Source organism: Ruditapes philippinarum, unplaced genomic scaffold (assembly GCF_026571515.1).
Source record: "Ruditapes philippinarum isolate M1 unplaced genomic scaffold, ASM2657151v2 ctg4236_1_1_1_1, whole genome shotgun sequence".
Lineage (NCBI taxonomy): Eukaryota > Metazoa > Mollusca > Bivalvia > Venerida > Veneridae > Ruditapes > Ruditapes philippinarum.
The window spans coordinates 41576-65242 of record NW_026854867.1 but is presented as its reverse complement, the minus strand read 5'-3'; the positions used below and the strand labels follow the sequence as shown (position 1 = coordinate 65242).

Sequence of the window (23667 nt, the reverse complement as noted above, 5' to 3'; positions counted from 1 at the left end):
TAAGAGTATTGCAAAAGATCACTCTTGAGCAGTTTAGTGTAACGCTAACATTAGCACGCTTTAATTATATTTTTGTATATAATTCAAATGACTCACTGCAAAGATTTATTACACTAGTGTACTATCACTGTTTTAAATAGCTTTATAACACTCCTGCGCCATTATATTATACACAACATTAATATGTCAAAATATAAGACATTGACTGTCACTAAAAATATGTACTTGTACAGTAAGCATTTCGTACATAAGATTATATACAAATGAGGGTGAAAAAAGAAGAAACCATATTCTACAAAAATTACAATTTTTTATTATTACACGAACGTCAATAATGGGAGTACATAGAGGATAAGACTTTATACAATAGTACTGTTTATTAAAAAAAAGAAAATGGTTTAATTCCTCATACAGAAGGGTTAGTGTAAAATCGTTGTAACTCGTAAGACATACAAACAGAGATACAACCATTTTGCCTCTATCTCACACTATAGTTTATCTCTTTCTAAAACAGAACATTGCCCCCAAAAAGCTCTAAATATACATGTATCAGACATAATACACACAGAAACTCAGAGAAACATGTTACTTTGTTTTCATCAAATGTTGTACCTTTTTTTGTCTTTTTTGAAATTTTAGTAGCTTATATATTACCAAAAATAAAGAGGTCATTTAAATTCCATATGGCTCTTTCAAAATAACAAGGTGCCTATTTATATCTATTTTGTCATTGGATAAAAATATGGCTAAACAAGTGTTTGACCCATGTAGTTGGGTAAACTATCTTATATTCTCTTAGTTTATAATCATGATAAATAAAGTACACAAAACATGTACATGTATCAAACAATGGTTACAATACATTCACAAAACATACATGGTGCCAACTACAATCTACAATTGTTAAAGTATGTAATAACATGTGATTTAAACTTTAAAAAATGAAGAAAATTGCGTAATTTATTGCTGCCTTTGTATTAGTTATAAAAATGTCTCAAAATATACCTGAATATAATCTTTGATTTTCACCATAACTGAACACATATAAATAACACACATATGAACTGTATATATAACATATAATCTGATTAAAGTCATGCATTAGGATCTGACAACCACCAAAAAAATTGTCACCTTGTGACCTTTCCAACAGCCTATCATCAGCGATATTTCACAACTTTGAAAGCAATGCCGTTTCTAATTTTAATCACTGGAAAACCAATACTGAGTAGTTAATTTTCACGATTTTGAGAACAAACATGGTGTTGTCCATATAGCCGGCAAAACAATCTAGCCTATTGAAAATTGAGTCTATCATTTTCAAAAAAATTTTTCTAACAAAAATCAACAATTTGGTTTACTTCCATGGACAACAATATTTTGATACTTCATCTAATGCCTATCTTTTAAGTATGGTTTGATTAAATGGCTAAAAAAAGCTTTCTCGTGAAATCCAAATCATGATGAAGGTGAAACAAATATGGTGGCAATCATATCTTCATGCAAGAAATATTAAAGTAGATCTGAACTTTAGTCAGATTGATATAACATACATGTGTGTGTTGTTTATCATTACGAGTAAGAGTACTATAGGTTACTATTATACATTGGTGGCTACATGTATGTACAGATGAGAATGTCTTTAAAGCTGCATGCCTTCAGGTTAGCCAAATTATTTCAAGAAAATAAAAAATGACAAAAATGATTTTAAGAAAAATAAAAAGATTTATGATCCAAGTACATGTAAAAACTTTATTTTGTGCAATTATGGACTGAAATTGTAGATTTCTCACCATATATTGTGTCACTAACGAAGTAAGGGTTATTTTTGCTTATTTTGACCTCTTTTTGGTAAAATTACGTCAACTGCAATAGCTGTTTGCAATGTGTAAATTATTTTCTTTGTTCACTTCACAATATTTAAAATACATTTTTAAATTTTTCACGAAAATTTGCATAAATCTAGAGGCATGCTGCTTTAACCAAAATTACTAAAAGCTCCATTCAGAAACTATCTATCAACTCTGCCTGAAGGCCTACATGTACTTATGCAAGACATTGACATATTGAAAATATACATGTGTACTTTTATAACATAAATAAAGCCACTAAAATATTAAAGTGTATAAAACTATATATAGTCAGTTGTTAATTTTTTCTTCTTCTTGAAAACATCTTAACTTTACTGTTTATAACTTTTTTAGGAATATTTCACGAGATAATAGCTTTGTACACTCAAGAAAATGTACAAAAAAAAACTCCTGAACATTGTGAAAAGGCAGTTCAAGATTTTTGTACAGCAGTTTAAAATTCTCTTAAATACTTCAAATTATACATGTGATACATCAATACAAGCAAATAAACCATCATTTTTATATTGTCCACTTTTTCATGGTCATTCAAACAAAATATATTATCTAACTACAAGTGATTGATGAATTACCTGAATTTTCAAAATCTTGCTGCCTTTTTACCTAGAGCTTTTATATTATCTTCCTCTTTTGACTTATTTCTCCAGAATACCCAGAGTACTGATACACTTATATAACCAGTTAAATTCAATATTGAAATTGAGCAGCTTGCAATATTAAGCCTTGTAAGACTTCACAATTATTGTGTGAAACTAAAATGTGTTAGAGCACCACTCTAAATGTTGTATTACTGGACAAGGAGCTTAAACAATTAAATGCTAAAATCTTGCCTTTTCATCCACTGAAATGCACTTAAGACTCCCAATGCATCTGTTCACATCGAATTATATATGATGATGAATGAAAATTGTAAAAATCTGTGTAAAAAGTAATATTTTTCTATTTTATGATCATGATTTCTGCAAGAGTCTGGAGGTACTGCTCCAACACTGTAGTGACTAATTGAGTTAAATCCACAATCAGGAAAGCCTGGTTTATTATACTGGTTACATAGTATGATATCATTCCTGCTAGCAGAATTAATAAACATTGTGAGGGTTTGGTGCAAAACTATTGTAAATGCTTACATAAATCAAGGTAGTTACAATAGTTTTGCACCAAGCCCTCAAAATTTGATACTTGCTGGTTGTTCATGTAATTTTGTTGGACTATCAGTAACAGAAATATCAAAATTATATTTCCAACTATCTCTATGGTAACTTTGGAACTACTGATAAAATTTTTTTACAAATGAGATTAACTTTCTCCAAGATTATATTAAAAAGAAATTTTTGAAGTCGCCCCTAAAAAGTTACTTAAAAGTTATGAATGCAAGAATCACCATTGAAACAGAAAATTGTTAACAATTAAATGTACATAGTATCATATAACTGATTGCTATTAAATATTATAATGCAATAATTTGTAACAATTACACAATTCAACGAAAAAGGAAGACTGTTTAAGAAGGTTGGATAATGATATTCCTCCCAGACCCTAAATCTACAAGAGGCAATGGTGACTTGCATAATTTTTTAACCCTCAAGCTCATATGATGGAAATTTAAACAAATATCATTCAGCAGTTCAATTGGAATAAAAAAAATAGACAGAAAATATATGACCGCACAAATATCAAGTAAAATTTTTTTGACATTATAAGAGCACTCAGGAATTAAAACAAGACAGTTTCAAAATACACATTTCAATTAGATTTAGATCTGAGATTATATTCCGACTGTGTCCCGGCGTCTCTCCCCCAGAGAATATACAAGCCGAGCATCAGGATAACCAGCGGTAGCATACCTGCATGCATGATTAGTGTTTCCTGATGACTGAATAGATCGTCCTTAAAGTAGGCCACGTTTAAACTGATAAAGTAAAACACCATAGTCTGAAAATACAAAAATATAACAATTCGTAATACTAAGCAATTTTTAGTCTTTATACAGAACTGGTTTGTTTGTTCTTTTGATTGGGTTTTATGTCAGTATAGGTCAAATGACGACGTACCAGCTTAAGGAAGACCTCAGGTGCCTTTCTGTGCATTATTTCAGGCATGAACAGGCACCTGAGTAGAACCACAGACATTCCGTAAGCTAGCTGGATAGCTTCCTCACATGAAAGAATCTAAAGTCCCTGTCAGGATTCCAACCCGTAGCAGTGAGGAGCAAGTGGTTTGAAGTAAACGACCTTAACCACTCGACCACAGACTGGTTCATTAATGTCAACATTTTAAGGCATTTTCTACAATTAAAAAAAATTATTATTTTAATAGTAGTTCATGAAAAAAATCAGATTTAAAATTCAAGTATCTTTAAGACAATTAACTTTGTTGGTGTTAGCAACACATTAAAACTTCAGGGACAGTTTCCTTATTAACAAATTCCTTAATAACTTATATTTTTTTACAGTAAAACATAATATCTCCAAGTTAAAACATCAATATTTCTTACTTCTATGCAACAAATTTTGCAAGAGTTTAAATTACATGGCATTCACAAAATAATACAATAAAGCACTGACAGTAATCACTAATAACCATAAAAAAACAAGTTTTCCACCAGTACCGCACACTCCATTATTTTCAGTGCTTGATTGTCAAACAAGAGCTAAGTAAGACATTTCTAGGTGCAACAAAGGGGAATAATTCAGGAAAGATCCATACTAGAGTTATGGATCATGGTGATCTACAAATATAAACCCTGTGGAAATACTTACAACAAGAGTTGATAGAAGGAGGGAGCTTTTGTCATCATCATATCTGAAGCTGGGTGCATATAAAGCTAAGAACGAGCATCCAAATATCAGAGCACCTGTACACCTTACTGCAAGTGACTCCATGGGAGCCAATTTCTGTAATGTTGGAAATAAATACATGTGAATTATAATTCATTACAACTTTTAAGGCTCAGTACCATGAATTATCATTACAAAGAAAGAGTTCAAGTCCCTGATTGGATTGGTACCCACAGCAGTGAGGGGGAGGTGGTTTGAAGTAAATGACCTAAACAGGGTTCGTACAGACATCCAATGCCAAAATTCAAGGACTTTTTAAGCACTATTTAAGCATGTTTTCCCATTTTTCAAGCACATTTGTTGCACATATACCGACACAATCTTCAACCTATGATGGATAGTTTGTTCACTATTTTTGTTAAATACACATTTTCTAACATTATAGAAGAACAACTAAGGGTGCATCAAGTTTACAGATTAGTTCAAAAACAACTGCAATTTGTCCACTTACTGTTACCTTGAGTAAACATTTCATTGATTTTTGATACTAAATTGGATCTTTTTTTTTTATTTTGTTAAACATTGATTTTTATCAAAACTATGTCATTCTGTGATTCAAACTTTTTCAAGCACATTTTTAGCAAATTTAAGCACTTTTTAAGCACTTTTCAAGAGAGTAATCAAATTCAAGGACTTTTAAGCCTTTTTTTACATTTTAAAGCACTTTTTAAGAAAGAGACTCAAATTGAAGCACTTTTTAAGACTGTACGAACCCTGCTAAAGCACTTGGCCACGGAAGCCAAACATGTTATTATATCATTCAGTTGGTATGGAAAATAAACATGTATTAATTATAATTTGTCTCATCATCAGTTGCTCGACAATAGCTAAACAGTGACAAATTTGTACACAAAGCCTTCGCTGCAAAATCTATTAACACTGAATTTTTTTTAAGACTTATCCACATTTACATTGAATGATTACATTAAGATGAGAAGTAATTACGAATTCATGCAAGATCCTCAATGACAAATGCAAAATATATATCAATAATCAAGTAAAAATAAATTGATCAGTTTATGGATTATAGTATCTACTGAAATTTACAGGAGAGCCAGTGAGGTTTACCTTGAACGGAATGACCCAGGATGGGAAGGTCATGTCACACAGTCCTGCCATAAACATTAAGAGGAACATCATTCTGAACAGCATGCTGAGATTGCCTTTTTGTTCTCTACCTCCAACGCGATACTCTCCACGCCAGAACTGGTACACTGTTGTCATTAGCAACATCCCGTATGCCAACATGTCAAAATACATAGTCTGAAGTAATAATCAACAAATTGTGTCATACTTGTCTTATCGTGATTAAAGACATCCCAATGGCAATTTAACCCATTACTTCATGAGCATTATGTGAACAATGGCTGTTTTCATTGAAAAGTCTCCCGTTACAAGTTCAAATTGCTATAATACTATAAAAATTGCTTCAATACTAATCAAACTTGGCACAAATGTTGACTGAACCATTGCCCTTGCAACAACATGCTCAGACTTAAATTTTCTGTTACCATGTAAACGAGGGGACATCTCAAAATTCAAAATTATTTTTTGTCCAATCACATTGCCGTATTTTTTTTCTGCTTAGTCTAACTTTGGTTAATGTGTACTAACTAAATAAAATTTAATTTATCAGTTGTCTAACCAGTCTAACTATAATCAGTTTAGAGAAATGCTTTTTTCTGGTTGAAAAATAATGTTGATCATTAAATAGTTTAATGAATAATAATATGTTAACAACAAGAGGGCCATGATGGCCCTGAGGTCGCTCACCTGTATATAGGCCCCCCCACCCCCGGGCCAATTTTTACCCAAGGGCTTTTATTTGTTTATTTGAACAGACTTGGTAGACACCCATAAGAAGATGTTTCATGCTAAACATCTAAGTTCTAGCTCATTGGGTTTTTTAAAGAAGATTTTTTAAGTTTTTACTATACACATATAGTTAAAAACAATGACACCCCTGGGGCAGGGCCAGTTTTGACCCCCGGGCTTTTATTTGAACAAATTTTGTAGATATTTACATAAAGATGTTTCATGCTTAATATACAGGCTGTCCAGCACCTTCTGACAAAAAATTAGGGCAAATTTTAGGGCAATTTTTCAGAAATTTTAGGGCTAAAATAAGGAATTTTAGGGGAAGTTAAAGAAATTTTTAGGGCTAAATTTGGGAATTTTTATAACTAAATTAGGGCCTAAAAGATCATGATATGGGCTCAACATTTGCATTTTTGACAAAAAAGGTAACTCACAAATAAAATGCTTTAGTTCATTATAGCAAAGGGTTACCAGTGTTTTTTTAGTCACCGTGAATAAATGGATTCATGGTCAACTTGCATTTTATGCCTTCTCTGAATCGAGTTTGAAAACAAATAAAACATAAAGTAGAATGAAAACATTTTCAAAGTTACAAGTAGTCCTGGAAAAAACCCATATTCCCAATAAGTTAAAGGCTGTTATTTAGCCAATTGTTAAATGGAGGGGAAATTTGCTTTAAATTTATTTTTAGCTTAAATTCAATTTTCAACATTTATTCTTTTTAAGGGTTTGGACATTTTCAACAAAGTCTTGTCTTTCTTAAAAAAACAATTAAAATGGTTTAGACCTTTCAAGGTCATTCCCAGGAATAAATTAAAAAACCTAAATTCAAACGCAGGGTATTTCACCACTTAAGGAATTTGTTCAAGATAAATCCGGGCTCCTTAAATTGTAGAAAATTTCACAACAGTGTCAGTCTATTTAACGATTTTTAAAAAAAAAAAATTCCAGATTTTAATAAATTTACACATAATTGTACAGTAGTACATTGCATTGGTATGACTAATTAATGTTAATGTGTACAAAAGGCCAGCTGATGGCTTTCATAGTATGCTCATTGGGGTACAAAATGGTAAAAGCATCCAATCATTACAGCCAGCTTACCTTACCCACTTATAATATTTCCAAATATGAAAACTTGTCTAGATCTGCCAGCTGGTATCACTTACAAAAGATCTGTTCTACAGTCATCACTTGAAAATAACTTTATTACAAGTTAAGATTATATTAAAAGGACCCTTACATAAAGTTTAATGAAATTTAGTGGTGCATCATTTAAATAGTTGCTTTAAATACACCTAAGGCTGAGGTAAATGGTAAAACTCTGTAGCCAATGAAAAATTTAACTTGCTTGAAATTGTTTTATCTCTGTTTTAAACAAGTGACTATTTGATACAGTCAAAGTTGGATAATTTTCATTGTTCCATTTAAAACTAACAGTTTCTAATTGTTTTTCTGATAACATCTGGCAATTAATCAAGTATGGCAGTTGAAGTTAATACAACATGTCACTTAATGCAATTAACAGTTTGTTATATCAGTTTCCTTAACTGCATCTTTGTTTACTTATTCTAAACTGTAAAATACCTACAACTTTCTGTATTAAATCATGCATGTATTTTAAAACTGTAAAACTTAATGTAACACTATGACAATTAATGGCTTTGTTATTATATTTGTAATCAGTTGTTAAATCTATATAAAACATATTTCACAGAAAAAACTTTTTATTTTCTTTCCCTTAGCCCTTTAAATCTAATGTCGGGGTTAAATTAACCCACATTCCCCCACTGGAAAATGGCCATATTGTTTCGGGAAAGGGTTGTATCGATAAGGCCCCTTGGACGTTTTATTTCACCCAGGTTATAAAAAGTTTTATCCTGCAAGCGGGAAATTTTAAATTAAACGGGTTCCCTTCTATTTGGGGAATTTCGGGAAATGGGGGGCCTATATTACAGAGTGAGACATAAAATCGCACCCTGACTGTCTTAAAATTTTAAATTGTTTTAAAAAATGGTTTTTTTGGGAAAATTTTTAAAACCAATAAAAAAATTTGGAATTTCAGGGGAAAAAAAAGGGATTTTTAGATTCCCCTTTGGGAAATTTTTTATTTTTTTTGGAAATTTTTGCCCAAAATGAAAAAAAATTAGGATTTTTTAGGAATTTTAGGGACGCTGGACAGCCTGAATATATAAACTCTAGCTTTATGGGTTTTTTCAAAGAAGATTTTTAAGTTTTTGCTATACACATATAAGGAAAATCAATGACCCCCCGGGGCGGGGCCAGTTTTGACCCCAGGGCTTTTATTTGTACATACTTGGTAGACACCCATTAGAACATGTGTCATGCTAAATATCTTAGCTCTAGCTCTTTGAGTTCTTAAAAAGAAGATTTTTTAAGTTTTTACTATATGCATATAGGGAAAATCAATGACCCCCTGGGGCGGGGCCAATTTTGACCCCAGGGCTTTTATTTGAACAAACTTGGTAGACACTCATTAGAAGATGTTTCATGCTAAATATCTTAGCTCTAGCTCTTTGGGTTCCTTAAAAGAAGATTTTTTAAGTTTTTACTATATGCATATAGGGAAAATCTATGACCCCCTGGGGCGGGGTCAATTTTGACCCCAGGGCTTTTATTTGAACAAACTTGGTAGACATTCACTAGAAGATGTTTCATGCCAAATATCTAAGCTCTAGCTCTTATGGTTCTTTAAAAGAAGATTTTTTTAAGTTTTTACTATATGCATATAGGGAAAATCAATGACCCCCCGGGGCGGGGCCAATTTTGACCCCAGGGCTTTAATTTGACCAAACTTGGTAGACACTCACTAGAAGATGTTTCATGCTTAATATCTTAGCTCTAGCTCTTTGGGTTCTTTAAAAGAAGATTTTTTTAAGTTTTTACTATATGCATATAGGGAAAATCAATGACACCCTGGGGCGGGGCCAATTTTGACCCCAGGGCTTTTATTTGACCAAACTTGGTAGACATTCACTAGAAGATGTTTCATGCTTAATATCTAATCTCTAGCTCTTACGGTTCTTTAAAAGAAGATTTTTTTAAGTTTTTACTATATGCATATAGGGAAAATCAATGACCCCCTGGGGCGGGGCCAATTTTGACCCCAGGGCTTTTATTTGAACAAACTTGGTAGACATTCTCTAGAAGATGTTTCATGCCAAATATCTAAGCTCTAGCTCTTACGGTTCTTTAAAAGAAGATTTTTTAAGTTTTTACTATATGCATATAGGGAAAATCAATGACCCCCTGGGGCGGGGCCAATTTGACCCCAGGGCTTTTATTTGAACAAACTTGGTAGACACTCACTAGAAGATGTTTCATGCCAAATATCTAAGCTCTAGCTCTTAGGGTTGTTTAAAAGAAGATATTTAAAGATTTTTCTTTCGGTTGCCATGGCAACCAGAGTTCTGCATGGAATTAAATTCTTTGAACAATTTTTAAAGGTGACCACCAAAGGAACATTCCTGTGAAGTTTGGATGAAATTGGCTCAGTGGTTTATGAGGAGATGTCATTTAAAGCAAAAGTTTACGGACGGACGGACGACGGACGGACGCCGTACGAAAAGCGATCACAAAAGCTCACCCTGTCACTTTGTGACAGGTGAGCTAAAAACAATTGGTTGTGTGCGTGCAGCCTGCTTGACCAATTTATTTTTGTTAATAGTATTAAATATACATAGTTGTTTACAATATTCGTGACAAAATATCCATTGAAGTAACATTATTCCCAAATATGAGTGTATCCTGAGTGAACAGGTTAAAGTCAAAATAAGTTTACATTTTGGCAAATTTGTCACATTAAATTCCTTTCAATTTTATAATTTACATCGCATGAACAATAAATAACTCACGAGACCAAAGGAATTTTCTATTAATAACCATGTCGAATTTATCTGTAAATATTCAATTTATAAAAAGAGTGGGGCAGCCTTTTTATATTTCAGGCAGACTTATATTTCAACTGAGATATTTTTTCAAATCAAATGATGGGTCAAGTAACATTATAACACTCAATCTTATAAATATACATTCAATTTAGCTCGACTTGACAATGAAAATATGTAGGGGTGCAACGATACAGCCAAACCCGTATTGCGATATATTGCGATATAGACAGCCTGTATTGCGATACGTATTGTGGTACAGTGTATACTAAAATAATTAAAGAAAACAGTAAAACGTAAGCTATATTTCAACTCTTCTTATTATTCTTTTAGAACACATACATGTATCTATAGAATGAATAAGTACCCTGTGTCCTTGAGGCTTTTTAAATGTTTTTCTTAAGAAATATCAACATACCCCACGCGTTCATTGTACATGTTCGGTATAACAGTTTCAGAAAAGTACGTACGTGACGGTAGGTCGTATCTAGGGTCTAAAACACGAATCATATCCTTAAATACATCATTTGAGACAACACTAAACGGTCGAAGATCATTAACAATGAATTTTCCGACGGCTTGCGTTATGTCCTTATACAGCTGACTTGTAGGCTTGTATTTGAAAGTCTGCCCAAAAGAAACTCATAATTGTCGGCTGCTTTACGGTTGACGCTGTTGCCGCGATCAAACTAGTACCAGACTTGCATGCACCTTGTTGCAGATTGATTTTTTGGTGTCGAGTCAAATGTGTATTTAGATTTGTGGTCCCTCCGCTGTAGCGAATATCCATCTTACATTTTTTACAAACGGCTATGCCGTCCTCAATTTTTCCTGTAGATTTTCTTTTTTTTAAGTTGAATTCCACCAATATTTTACTTTTAGCTTTCTCATTTTCAATTAGTTCAAAATCTTCTTTTTCCATTTTTTTTATTTCAGTTAATCAACAATTTTAATCAGTCCTAACTCAAATTGCGTAACTGTAAACTGTGTGTAATTTAATAAAACGTGATCAAAGCCGCACTCTGAAAATGACGTCACACGATTCTGCTACTCGCGCGGTAAGATCAAAGAGCTTCGTCAGGAAAAGTTCGCGGCGGCGTTTCTTTATACATCACAGGGATCGACTAGTGTCGGCAATCTTTTCATGTTTCATTGATGTTTTGTTTTTGATGTCGTAAATCGTTGCTTACTGATTCAAAATTGAAGTTTCTACATTCATGTTATTTCGGCATAAATATTAAAGAAAAAACCGCAATACAGGGCAGCTGCACCGCGGTACGTATCGACCCGAGACTGTATTGCAATATACCGGTATACCGGTATATCGTTGCACCACTAAAAATATGAGCATAATGTCACTTTAATTCAAAGCAATCATCTGTTATATCATAAAACCAAATATGATATCAACCCAGTGTTGCATCTAGGCCGCACGATTGCGCGAGTTGCGCATTTTTTATGCATATCGCGCATTCTAATGAAGTCAGTGCGCACCAAGTCGCGCATCTGACTATCTTCTTAACTTAATTCAGTCTATCTTCATTGTATCTTGAACGCTTCAGCCATGTTTGTTTTCACTTGTGGTTATGACTAAAATATGTACTAAATCGCGTGTAGCAGTCGACTTAGTCATCTCTCGTGTCGGCAATATTTTATTTATTACTTCTGTTTTTGAGCGGATGATAGCTGTCAAAAATGCCTGAACGTAAAATAAATGAATTTTTTTCGGTTGTCTTATTGTAAGGTAAATGTATGTCCCCCACATTTTTTTAAATCCCCCACATATATACTTTATTATATGTCTTTTATCTATCACAGTTAAATCCATAATCATTTTAGTGCATATATAATAATTATGTTTTAAACGTTTACCTTCTCCGTAAGTTTGCTGTCTTGCTGGAAGTATGTGTATATCAAAAATGTCAATAGCAGCAAACTACTCTGAAAGAATTATAATTATACATGAAAATTTGTAAATTTAGTTTTCCTTTTAAAACACATTATTAAACTGGAAATCTAAAACTGTCAATAAATCTTAAACTGCTAACAAATAATTTGTTTCTTTCATTATCTTAAATTTTTTGTCAAAAGTAAGCATTTCTTATTATTTTAAAAGAATTTTACAAATTGATAGATTAATAAGAAACGCACAGAAATAAATAAAGAATAGATATGGTTTTGTAGACAAGAGACCTATTTGTAAACATAAATGTAATTCTGAAATTTCAAGTAACGGCTTACAATAAGTCTTGACCAAAGATTGACCCCGATCACATTTTCATCTCTTGTCTTTCTTGTCAAGTACCAAAGTGCTCCCACTCCTATGAGGACTGAAGCAAATACCCGGGTAATGTAACACATCATTGCATTTTCACTTCCTGGAAACTAAAAATAAAATATTACGTTAAAATTAACATATAGACTGAGTACAGATAAATTTATCACAATAAATTAAACAAAGTATGAATTAGCTTTTAACCTGTAGCTTGCTAGAATCTACCCAGGTGACAAGTGCTGAGTCCAGGCGGCATGTATCAGCGATTAAGACGGCATATTTGTGCCAATTGATCATGGTCTGAATATTTGCTATTCAGACAGTACATATTTGGAAACTTTCCATACATATGATGATGAATGATCTTGACCATAACTTAAGAATAAGGTTGGCAAAACCATGATTTAAGATTTTTAACTTGTTTGAAAATCTTTAGATTTAATCCCTCACTCTGTTTTCCTTGAATATTTACTGCGTAAAATCTGTGTATTTCAATTCGATTCTGATCAACTTTTTCATACTTGTCCATTTTAAGTGTAAATACTGTTTTCAAATGAAAATTGAAACATGTTGAAAAACATGTTTTATTTGATGAACATAATCAACATTGCAGTTTCCTAATCTGCTGTCATTATCATTAAACCCCCTCTTTTGTGAAATATGATTGAGACTCTTCACCCTCTATTTTTTTATTCTTTGTTTCACATAAATGAAGGTGAATCATGTGAGATGTATGATGGTGATCAAAAATATTTATTGTTTTAGGCTTTTAGCATATTTTTGATTAATACATTTATGTATTATAAATTTTAAACCTAACAAAATAGAAATATTTTTTGTTTTCCAAAATAAGTACACAATTAAAAGTGACAATGATATTATTGAAAAAGCTAATAAATATGATCATTAATGTAATGATTTTTATCTCTCTGTAATGTTATTATAATTTTGAAATTTCAATGAAATTAAATTTTTTATCGATCATTTTAAGGGTTAAATTGTTTTTTGTTTGTTTTGTTTTTCAATAACACTTCAATCCCTTTTACTTTGACATGTACCTTGATAGAGTGTAAGACAAAAGCCCCCCCCCAAAAAGCCCCCCATCTAAAAATTACAAGGTGGACAAAAGCCCCCCCCCCCCCATGAAATTTACACATAGGACAAAAGCCCCCCACCCATCAAAAATACAGGTAGGACAAAAGCCCCCCCCCCCTTCATCAAACAAGGCTTTTTGTTCTACCTGTATTTTTTATGGGGACTTTTGTCATATGTGTAAATTTCATTGGGGGGGGGGGCTTTTGTCCACCTTGTCATTATTGAATTATATACTTATTAAAAATACTGGATGAGCTGGGGGAATGTATTACTGATTTTGGGAAAATGGGGGGTGTTATATCTTGAGGAGGGGTTGAAGTGTCTGGGGGTGTAATGTCTTGTTTCCTCACTGATTTGGGTGAAGAGAAATGCCAGTGGTGTCTTGTTCCCACCTGAATAACCCCAGCAGCTTCTGTGGAGTTCTTCTAATCAGTTCAGAATGGAGATATTCTTCTTTACTGTTTACATTTTGATTAAAATAGACATCATTTCCAGATAAAAAATGAATTGGACTTTACTAACCAACATTCCTGGAAAAAAGAAAAGACCCAACGCATAGGCACCCCATAGCACGGAATCTCCCCAAATCCATGATTTTCTATCTTGTTGAGCGGAATACCCTAAACCTATCACCAATGCCGCAGCACGAATGAAGTCGTATGCATTCGCCATATCTTTAGAATCTTTAACGAAAGGTAAAAATATCAAAAATACGATATTATTGTTGTTGAAATTGGCGGACAGACTGGCATCAAAAATTATTATTTGATTTTAGTAAATAACGGTTTTAAGTTACAAGTTGTAAACCAGTCACGTAAAGCGCCGTCTTTTGGACGCATCTATTTGTAAAGGGGAAGCTACTCGATTTTACAAAATAGTACACTCCCCTGTACTTGACAGGTAAATAACAGTAAACATTCCAGGTATGTGTATATACACGTTTTATTTTTGCTAAGTTAAATTCCGTTTAAGCCCCATTTTTAGGCTTAAATTAAGGGTCATATAATTTAAGGTTCATATACTGATACTGTTTTCAAATGAAAATCGAAACCAGTTGAAACACATGCATTCATGTTTTATTGACATACATGTATAATCAACATTGCACAATTTCCTGATCTGCTGTCATTTATATGAAAAATAATTACTTTGATCTATTTAGAATTAGCAAAATGTCAGTTATTATTATACATGTTATGCATTCATTTTGTTATTGTTTGAACTTATCAGTCATAATTTCCTGATAAGCAAATTCATGAACAGACTTAAAATCAAACCAAGTCTGCAATTTTCATGTAATTTTGTTGTTTTCATTACTTCTGAGCTATAACCACTTTTTCAAATTTCTTATACTTGACACCACATGAATATAATGTACAGTGGTTGTGCCATGTGGCAGCTATAACATATTGCCTCCTACTTCACTTTGAGGGGCGTCCGTGGCCAAGTGGTTAAGGCCGTTGACTTCAAACCACTTGTCCCTCACCACTGTGGGTTCGAATCCCGACAGGGACTTTGGATTCTTTCATGTGAGGAAGCTATCCAGCTAGCTTACGGAACGTCGGTGGTTCTACTCAGGTATCCGTTCATGCCTGAAATAATGCACGGAAGGGCACCTGACGTCTTCCTCCACCACTAAAGCTGCAACGTCGCGATATGACCTATACTGTGTCGATGTGACGTAAAACCCAAAACAAACAAACAAACAAACTTCACTTTGAAAAGCTGTTGAACAGTGCTGTTATATTTTTTCTGGTCCTTTGGGATCATTGATTCCAGCACATAAAGTGTTGAAGATTGAATACCGCTTCACAATATCCCGCACAATATCCATGAACTCACCAGGTGCATGCTGTCATATTACAACAACTCTTTTCTTGATTATTTTTAAGTATGTCCAATATTTACGGTATGTGGTGTTAACTATTGCCCATAAGTGAATATGGTTTTGGAGACAAGTTTTAACTGATACATGTGATATCTAGTGTGATGGTTTTTGTCGATGCAATTTAAAGAACCGTTTTTAAACAGGGAACTGGTCTCCTGCAATGTCCCTTGAAACCAACGTTGGTCAAGTGCCAGCATCTAAGTGTAGTGATTTTTTTTTCAATTTCCAAAACAATCTGCAGCTTCCTGTCAGGGGTAAATTTAGCACAATATATCTCAAAAGGGGGGGGGGGGGAACCAGAAATCAAATTCAAACAATTGAGAAATTGAGAATGGAATTTATCTACACATTTGGTGAAAAATTTCAATTCAATTTAACATGCATGGTACATAGCAGAGGCTATCTATAGGTACAACTTTGCCGTCTTTTAAATTTAGCAACAAGCTGATATAGATCAGCTGTTGTTAAGACATGATTCTGGTGAAGAATTTTAACAGTGGCATTTTTAGGGGAAAATATAGCATTTCTATGGGGAAATATATCTATTTTGGACTAGATGTATCAGCCTTTATTTGGCTATAAAATGTAGGAAAACATCACTGATCTATTTGTGTTTTTTCCGAGTGTGTGGCCGGAATTTTTAAATTTGTTTGTCTTAGTTTTTGCTCTTAACACTAAACATTTATCTAATATTATGTCATTTGAATTACAGTTAATGGGCCATCGTGTTGGAAAAATAGTCTTCAAGGGTTGTATAAGACAATCAGCTGTAAGATCGTCAATAACGTCAAGTGCCAAAGTGAACACAAAAGGTCGTACAGCAAGTCAGCCACCAACATATCTCAGCCAACCACAACAGCAAATTTCATGTGCTAGAAACTTAAGTACAAAACAATTCATAATGAGTTTACATATGAAAGCTAGATGTAAGATTTATCCTCGAGAAAAAGAGGTTTTTCGATGTCCAGTTCCCGATGATAAAGTGCCATGGAGTGTTGATTTTCTAGACTATGAACCTGTAAACTTCACAAGTAAAAGTGTATTATCACAGCCTGTGTGGGCAGACCCTCCAGATCCAAGGTATATTTTTAGTTAATTAATGTTGATCTTAAAGTTAAAATAAGTTTTATGATATATGAAGCATTGTTACTGTCATCATACATCAAACATGAATAACGCTGCTGAGTTCTTTCAATGAAGCGACATCACTGAAATATGAAGTGTTTTATGAAGAACTAGGGAATCGAGAAAATGGGATGGCGTTGCAATGTGGCAATGTCAAACTTTTGCTAGCATCAGTGTTATTGCTGTTCATTTTTGTTTTTGTGACTAATCAGTTTAATATATTTAAGTTTTCTAACCAGTGTTCCAAATGGTACAAGAAGTTAAGAATTGATCGACTGATTTCTTTAGTTATAAGATACAAACACTAATAGTGATATTAACACATTGCAGATTTTATAGCAAAATAATGATTGTGATAAACGTGAACAATCCGTTGAAGTACAGGACATAACTTAAGTTTAAAAGCATTGTAGTGATTATTGTCATGAGGAATGAGATGGTGCTCTGTGACTGTCCTGCTGCTTTTTTCAGTCAGCCCTTCTGTCCCAAGAAAAAACGCCATGATGTTGCACTTCAGTGCACACTGCTGCCCCCTCAATCTTAATATTATGGATTATCCAAGCCTCAAAAGTAAATATTATAATATATAAAATATGTAAACTTTATTTTATAGTGAAATTCGGGCATTCAATACAGTGGATACATCATGCAATGTGAACAGAAAAACTTATGAGGGAAAGGGCTATGAGGTTGTTGATGGATATCCGAGGTAAAGAAGGTTTTCTTTTAAAGGAACTCCAATGAGGTCCAAAAGCCTAAAAACATGAAATTGGAATTTCTGACACAGATTAGCTGGGGCACTTGAAAAAGAAATATATGCAGAAATAAATTGAAATTTGTATTTTTGTGCTATTTTTGTATCCCGATTTGAGTGAAAAGTGTTGCAATGCTTTTCAATTTATTTTCCACAGTAAGAATAAGTACTCTTGAAAAACAGAGTGAGCAAATGATGTGAAATTTTACAAACAAGTTATTGGTGTAACCTTCATCAAATAGAATATTTATCTCAAATAATATTTCTAAACCTGTCATGCCAAAAACCTCAGTGGAGTCCCTTTAATGATGGAATTCATTCAGTTATATCAGGAATGTGAATAATTGATTAATTTTATCTCTAAGGAAAAATAGCAAATTTTAAAAATAGGAAGGCAATTCTACATTGAATGAGTCAATAGTGTGAGTTTTTAAAGTTATCTCTGTTTTTAAAACATAACAGGTTTTTATCATTCATTTTGTAGCTTTATGTTTGTTGTTAGATCAGAAAAAAATTATGAAGAAAAAGTTGCTTGAAAGTTGGGAAATCTTATTTTAAATTTAAGATAAAATCTTACATCTTTTGCAGTTTGTTCTCTGTACAATTTTGAACAATATAATTTCATTCTAAATAGGAATTTCAGAGCAACCATAAATTCTAAGACTGTATTGCTCAAAAATAGTTTGCTATTTCAAGATACATGTATTCATTTATGATTTATTTCAAAATGTCATGTTTTGATGTCAAATCAAGTTTTATTTTTCACTCTGTATGAATGTTTGTAGAAATCCTCGAGGTCGCACAGGAGTTACTGGGCGTGGATGTCTTGGACGTTGGGGACCAAATCATGCTGCAGATCCCATTGTAACTAGGTAAATGGTTTCTTTTTTTCTTTCATGAAATATTAGTCTATGTGGTTAGCTGCGTAGTGTCTTAGACATCAAATTCTTGAGTGTCCATTGCAGAAAGGTTGTTAATGCATGGATCAAGAGCAGGGGAATGAGGCATCAAGCTTTCCCCCCCCCCCCCCCTCAACAGGATCCATGCCTTTTGATGACAATATGACAGAAAAAGAATTTTAGTGGTGCACAGCATGGTTACTACTTAACTACCTACATTGTATCTATAAATATTATTTAACATTATATTACATTTTGAAAAAAACATATAAGACCCTCATTGCTTCTTAAATTACAAAAATAACTTTTGTAACAAAGAGTTTCTTTAGTTAATTTTCAATTTGAACTAGCAATGTTCCATTTTTTGATAAAGAATTTAAAGTTATTAAATGAACTTCCTTTGAATTCTGAATAGTTCATTATAAATTTTAATCATTATGAAAACAAATTTTAGGATTAATCAACCATCATCGTACAATTTGGTCAAAGTTTACTTACACTAGAATGAAGCTGAAGCAAATTATTTTGCAGCTAGCCAAAACATTGTTTTTATTGTATTACAGATGGAAGAGGGACGAGAACAATGAAATTGTGATCGGAGGTGACGGGAAACCTGTCCTTCAGTTTGTGTCCGTACAGAGAAGGGACAATGGTGAATGGGCTTTACCAGGGGTAACATTTTCTTTTTGTGTCACATGACTTCTTTTGTTTCCAAAGTTATAGAATCATAAAGCATTTCTCTATATTACACATTATATAAAATTAATGAAACCCTTATACAATAAGAAATATTCTGTTCAGTGTCTTGTTTATAAATGACCATTGCATGATTTTTTCCTGTCTGTAATTATTTGTCATCATGGCTATGAAATATTGCCTTTATGTAAGTATAGGTTATAGGTTATTTACAGAGTTTTAAGAAATTAATTTTCGAGCGAACAAAGTGAAGCGAGAAAATTAGTTTCTTAAAACTCTGTATATAACCTATAATCGACTTACAGTTAGCCCGCCTATTAAAACCGTGTGCACTATGTAAATAGGCGAGGTTCATTAAATCGTCTCATTTAATGTATTTAATACATACAGTTGAGTTACAGCACTGTATGGAAAATACTTCGGCAAAATTTTAAAAAAATGGAGCAATTTCATTCGTAGACAGACTTTGGCGAACTGTAACAACAGCGTAGTGTTAGACATGAACACCTGCCTGCTTCTGTATATGTTTTGGCTGATTTTTCATAATTTCTAGACGTCTAATTAATAAGTCAGAATTAAAGACTTTTTAGAATGTGTATCAAATTATTGATTGACAGAAATAAATCAACAATACATTGATATTGTTTCTATCGATGGCAGCTCTATTTTTATTGAATGTGTTTTAGGGAATGGTTGATCCTGGTGAGAATAGAACGGCGACCTTGATACGTGAGTTTGGGGAGGAAGCTCTCAACTCGTTAGAAAAGACAGATGAAGAAAAACAAAAAATTAAGAGAATGCTCACAGATTTATTTGTTAATAAAGGAGAAGTGGTATATATTAGTATATATTATTAGTTTATTACTGTTGCTTTAGATATTGAAATTGGTATACTGATTCTGAAGTTTCAGACTTTGATTTTGTCATTACTTGCATTATTGCCGGTGAAAGTCGATGTTAGGGCTATCCAATGTAAGGAAAATCCAATGTAAATATTAGTTTCGCTATCCTTTATTGTGTTTACTTGAAAATATTAATGTTCTTGTCTTTTGTTCGGCATTAATTGTTTTTATTTGCATAGTTAACAAAAATACAGTGTTTATTGTTAGTATTTAGTACATTTTCCAATAAATAAATATGGTATATAATATTTAAACCTCTTATGTATGCAAGAAACTGTGAACTGCATGTTTAAACCTTGACACTTGCCGACAGTAACTGAAGCTACCCATGGAACCAGTGCAGACCAAGAACAGCTGTCAGATCTGGCACTTGGTCTTGGTTCAATGATTTTTGACAAAGTTATCTATCAAGAATGTTGGAAAAATTTTGAATTTTCAGTTTCAGCACTCATACTTTTGTGGAAGTGTATCCGTGGCATGATAACACATTTCCAGTTCACAATATGCTCATGGGGTAAAAGGTTAAGATATTTAGCGGGGCAATTGTTAAGATTCATTCACATGTTGTATGAATTTAAATATACTTTTAAGATATATAGAGGATATGTTGACGACCCTCGTAACACTGACAATTCATGGATGGAGACGAAGGCCATTAACTTCCATGATGACGATGGCACTGGGGTGGGAGCTTTCCAGTTACATGCAGGTAATTTACCTTAACACTGCTGATTTCGCGTAATAAATTTGCCCTGCTTTGAATTTGGAACAGTCCATTTAAAGTTGAAAGGATTTTCAATAGCATAATATATATATAAAAGTGGGTTACCAACAGTAGAGAGCTTGGTAAGGTTACACAGATGTGCATGCTGGCCTGGCTCTATACTAATACCAAAGGCTTTTATCTTCAATATCCAGCAGGTCAAGAGTCAATCCAAACAAAGTCTCTGTGTTTTGGCTTGATTATTTAAAGAAAAAGGAGAGCTATTCCACTCATTCAGGCATCATAATTATGTTTGTTAAGTTTTTGTAAGCAAGTGAACAACTAATTTATGCATTTTTGTATCTTAAAAAAATCATTTTTGCAAGGGGTTTATAACCTAAACTGTTTAAGAAATTAAGATATCTGTGTATGCAAAGCAATTTTTAATTTTAAATAGTGTTATGCTCTTAATTTATATTGCAAATCCTTTTCTCTTGATTTGAATCTATTCAAATTTTCAATGTTTGTAAAAATACTTTTCCTTCATCTGTTGATAATGAGACTTTTAACATTTAATTTAAAAGAATGATTGCCATTGTCAATCAACAAGATATTGGTGTATGTTTTGAAGGTCAAAGGTGAAGGTCATATTGGTGAAGGTCATACTAAATTTTATGTCTTCTCTTGTTTTAACAGGTGATGACGCCCAAGCAGTTCAATGGAAGGACATAGATAGTGGTCTAGAACTTTACGCAAGCCATAAAGATTTCATCAAAGAAACGGTCAAACGAAGAAATGCCCACTGGGATAGCAGTCCGGTTTAACAAAAAATATAAGCTTTACATTTATTGAATTCCATTTTTAGAAATCAGACCATGTGACCCCACCTTACAGTTTATTTTGATCTGGTGGCAGTACTCTAAGAGTTTTCCATATCGTTATATTGTTGTGAAACTTGTCATAGTCTGCAATAACAAATCAAGTTCGCACATAGATATTAAAATTGTTATTATGATTATTATTATTTTATATATATTATAGAACATTTTTTTATGAAAATAGAGTTTTATTATACATATATATTCATGTTTAGATTTCAAACCTACTCAAAAGCTGTTTTACTTCACATGACTGTAAAAAAATCAAAAATTTATACATTGTACTTCCAGAATGATATTGATTTAATGGTTGAAATAAAGTGATGTGGCATTATTGTTTTTTATGCTAGAATAGAAATATAACAGGATTAGGTGAATAAAAGTTTCAAATTTTGAACTAAAAACGCAAGCACTAAAAACTGGTTTTGTAAGAAAGTTTGATAATGATCATTTTTTAGTAAAACATTATTAATACAACATTGTACTGTCCATGAGTAATGATTAATGTTTTTTTTCTCTCTGAGTCTGAGTGACTGATAATCTATTGAAGTAATCACTATAAATGATACAGTTTATCATATATTTATTTATATATATCAACATTACAGTGCTATGGCCTTTAGTAAAATTTTCATTGTATCACCATTTAAAAGTTGTATGTTTGCTAAGTCTGATACATTTAAGTACATTTTTTGGTGCATTGGTACTAGATAATTTGTACATAGGTGGAATTTTAATATTTTTCTGTCAGACATTTATAGATTTACACACTTGACTTGAAGTTTTAATATCAACACTACCACTCTACCAGTGATAAAAGACAGAAACATTTACACTTCAGTATAGCTCAGTATAGCGTTTTTAATTGTCATGTACATGTGTTTTCGTTTGGCTGAGTCTTGTCAGCTTAAAAAACATTTTAGCAAAAAAGTAATCAAGAAATGCTGAGTTCATTTATTTATCCATGGTTACACAATCTGCAATAATCTGGGGGTTTTTGTACATTAAATAGTGTGAATACACCAGTATGTTGTACAATGTTGGTAAAAGCACCATTAATATACTGTAACCCAACGAATATTCGCGACCAATTAATATTCGCTTTATTCGCGGATGGCCACGAAGCGCGAATATTTGTTTGCGCGAATAAGTCCGCATGATTTCGCGAATAAAGTTGGAGAGAAATTATTATTTTAGACATTGTTCATGCAAAGCTACTTGACCGGATATATTCGAATTTCACGGGCACCTGTTAGGAAGTAATGAATTGTTATGAATATTGCCATAAAGCAATAAAAACACAAACTAAGTAAACTACTACTATTTTATAAATATCAAAAGAACTCTATGTCAATATAGCAATCACTATTTCATTTACATTTAAAGTCATAATGAATTGATACAGTGTTCGAATATTTATAAAGAACGTATAATTCACTCATTTTGGACATAAGTCAATCAACACACTAAATAGATTAACTTTATAAAAACAGCTAAACATGTTACAAACATAATCATCATTATGACACGCGCTACTGAGCAATTATCGTCTAGTTTGTGTTTTTCACACGTCTGAAGGGAAGAGACGAAAGAAACTATTAGTCGAGAAAAACAAAGTATAATAGTGTGATACCCACCCTTTTAACGACATGTTTAGTAATGAAGATGAACGATGCTTACATGTACACATATAAATAAAAAATATAGAGAAAATGTTTTTCTGAATTGTGATCACAATTCACTTACCAATACAATATATAAGGCTAGCGTATTGTTAATCCCATTTTAGACACTAATAATGACCTCAATTATTGAAGATTAATAGTCGGCTAATGGATTTTACGGCCCCATCGGACTTTCCAAACCGCGAATTTTTTTTTTTGGAAATCAAGAAAACGCGGAAATTAATATTCGCGAATATGTCCGACCTCGGCAAAACGCAAAAATTTGTATTCGCGAATATAAATTGGGTTACAGTAAATGTTGTACTTTCACCAGGTGAATTTACATAGGAAAAT

At 32.7% G+C, this 23667-nt stretch overlaps 2 protein-coding genes across 3 annotated transcripts; one reads left to right on the top strand and one right to left on the bottom strand.

Annotated features, from left to right (window-relative positions):
• Positions 1-290: 290 nt before the first annotated feature.
• Positions 291-14598, bottom strand: LOC132741367 (uncharacterized). Its single transcript, XM_060729520.1, has 6 exons — positions 14327-14598; positions 12676-12819; positions 12307-12375; positions 5777-5971; positions 4631-4765; positions 291-3803 (listed from the first exon to the last, which is right to left on the bottom strand). The coding sequence occupies exons 1-6, from the start codon at positions 14474-14476 to the stop codon at positions 3615-3617; spliced, it is 882 nt and encodes a 293-aa protein (XP_060585503.1). The 5' UTR covers positions 14477-14598; the 3' UTR covers positions 291-3614.
• A 21-nt stretch (positions 14599-14619) lies between these two features.
• Positions 14620-22876, top strand: LOC132741366 (ADP-ribose pyrophosphatase, mitochondrial-like). 2 transcript variants are annotated; one of them, XM_060729518.1, is made up of 8 exons: positions 14620-14704; positions 16405-16772; positions 17431-17526; positions 18357-18443; positions 19034-19142; positions 19853-19999; positions 20660-20777; positions 21468-22876. In XM_060729518.1, exons 2-8 carry the CDS (start codon positions 16408-16410, stop codon positions 21593-21595), a joined length of 1050 nt encoding a protein of 349 aa, XP_060585501.1. In that variant the 5' UTR covers positions 14620-14704; positions 16405-16407; the 3' UTR covers positions 21596-22876. The 2 variants fall into 2 exon arrangements, with proteins under 2 accessions (XP_060585501.1, XP_060585502.1); XM_060729519.1 differs by having other exon boundaries at positions 14647-14727.
• Positions 22877-23667: the final 791 nt, after the last annotated feature.

Excerpts from the sequence above, each read along its gene's own strand:
- LOC132741367 (XM_060729520.1), bottom strand. The coding sequence starts at position 14,476 with ATGGCGAATGCATACGACTTCATTCGTGCTGCGGCATTGGTGATAGGT. Across the intron at positions 12,820-14,326 it reads TCTTTTTTCCAGGAATGTTG|TTTCCAGGAAGTGAAAATGC; the intron begins GTTAGTAAAGTC and ends TTTTATTTTTAG. Across the intron at positions 3,804-4,630 it reads TCCTTCTATCAACTCTTGTT|ACTATGGTGTTTTACTTTAT; the intron begins GTAAGTATTTCC and ends TTGTATTTTCAG.
- LOC132741366 (XM_060729518.1), top strand. The coding sequence starts at position 16,408 with ATGGGCCATCGTGTTGGAAAAATAGTCTTCAAGGGTTGTATAAGACAA. Across the intron at positions 19,143-19,852 it reads GTGAATGGGCTTTACCAGGG|GGAATGGTTGATCCTGGTGA; the intron begins GTAACATTTTCT and ends AATGTGTTTTAG. Across the intron at positions 20,000-20,659 it reads TTGTTAATAAAGGAGAAGTG|ATATATAGAGGATATGTTGA; the intron begins GTATATATTAGT and ends TATACTTTTAAG.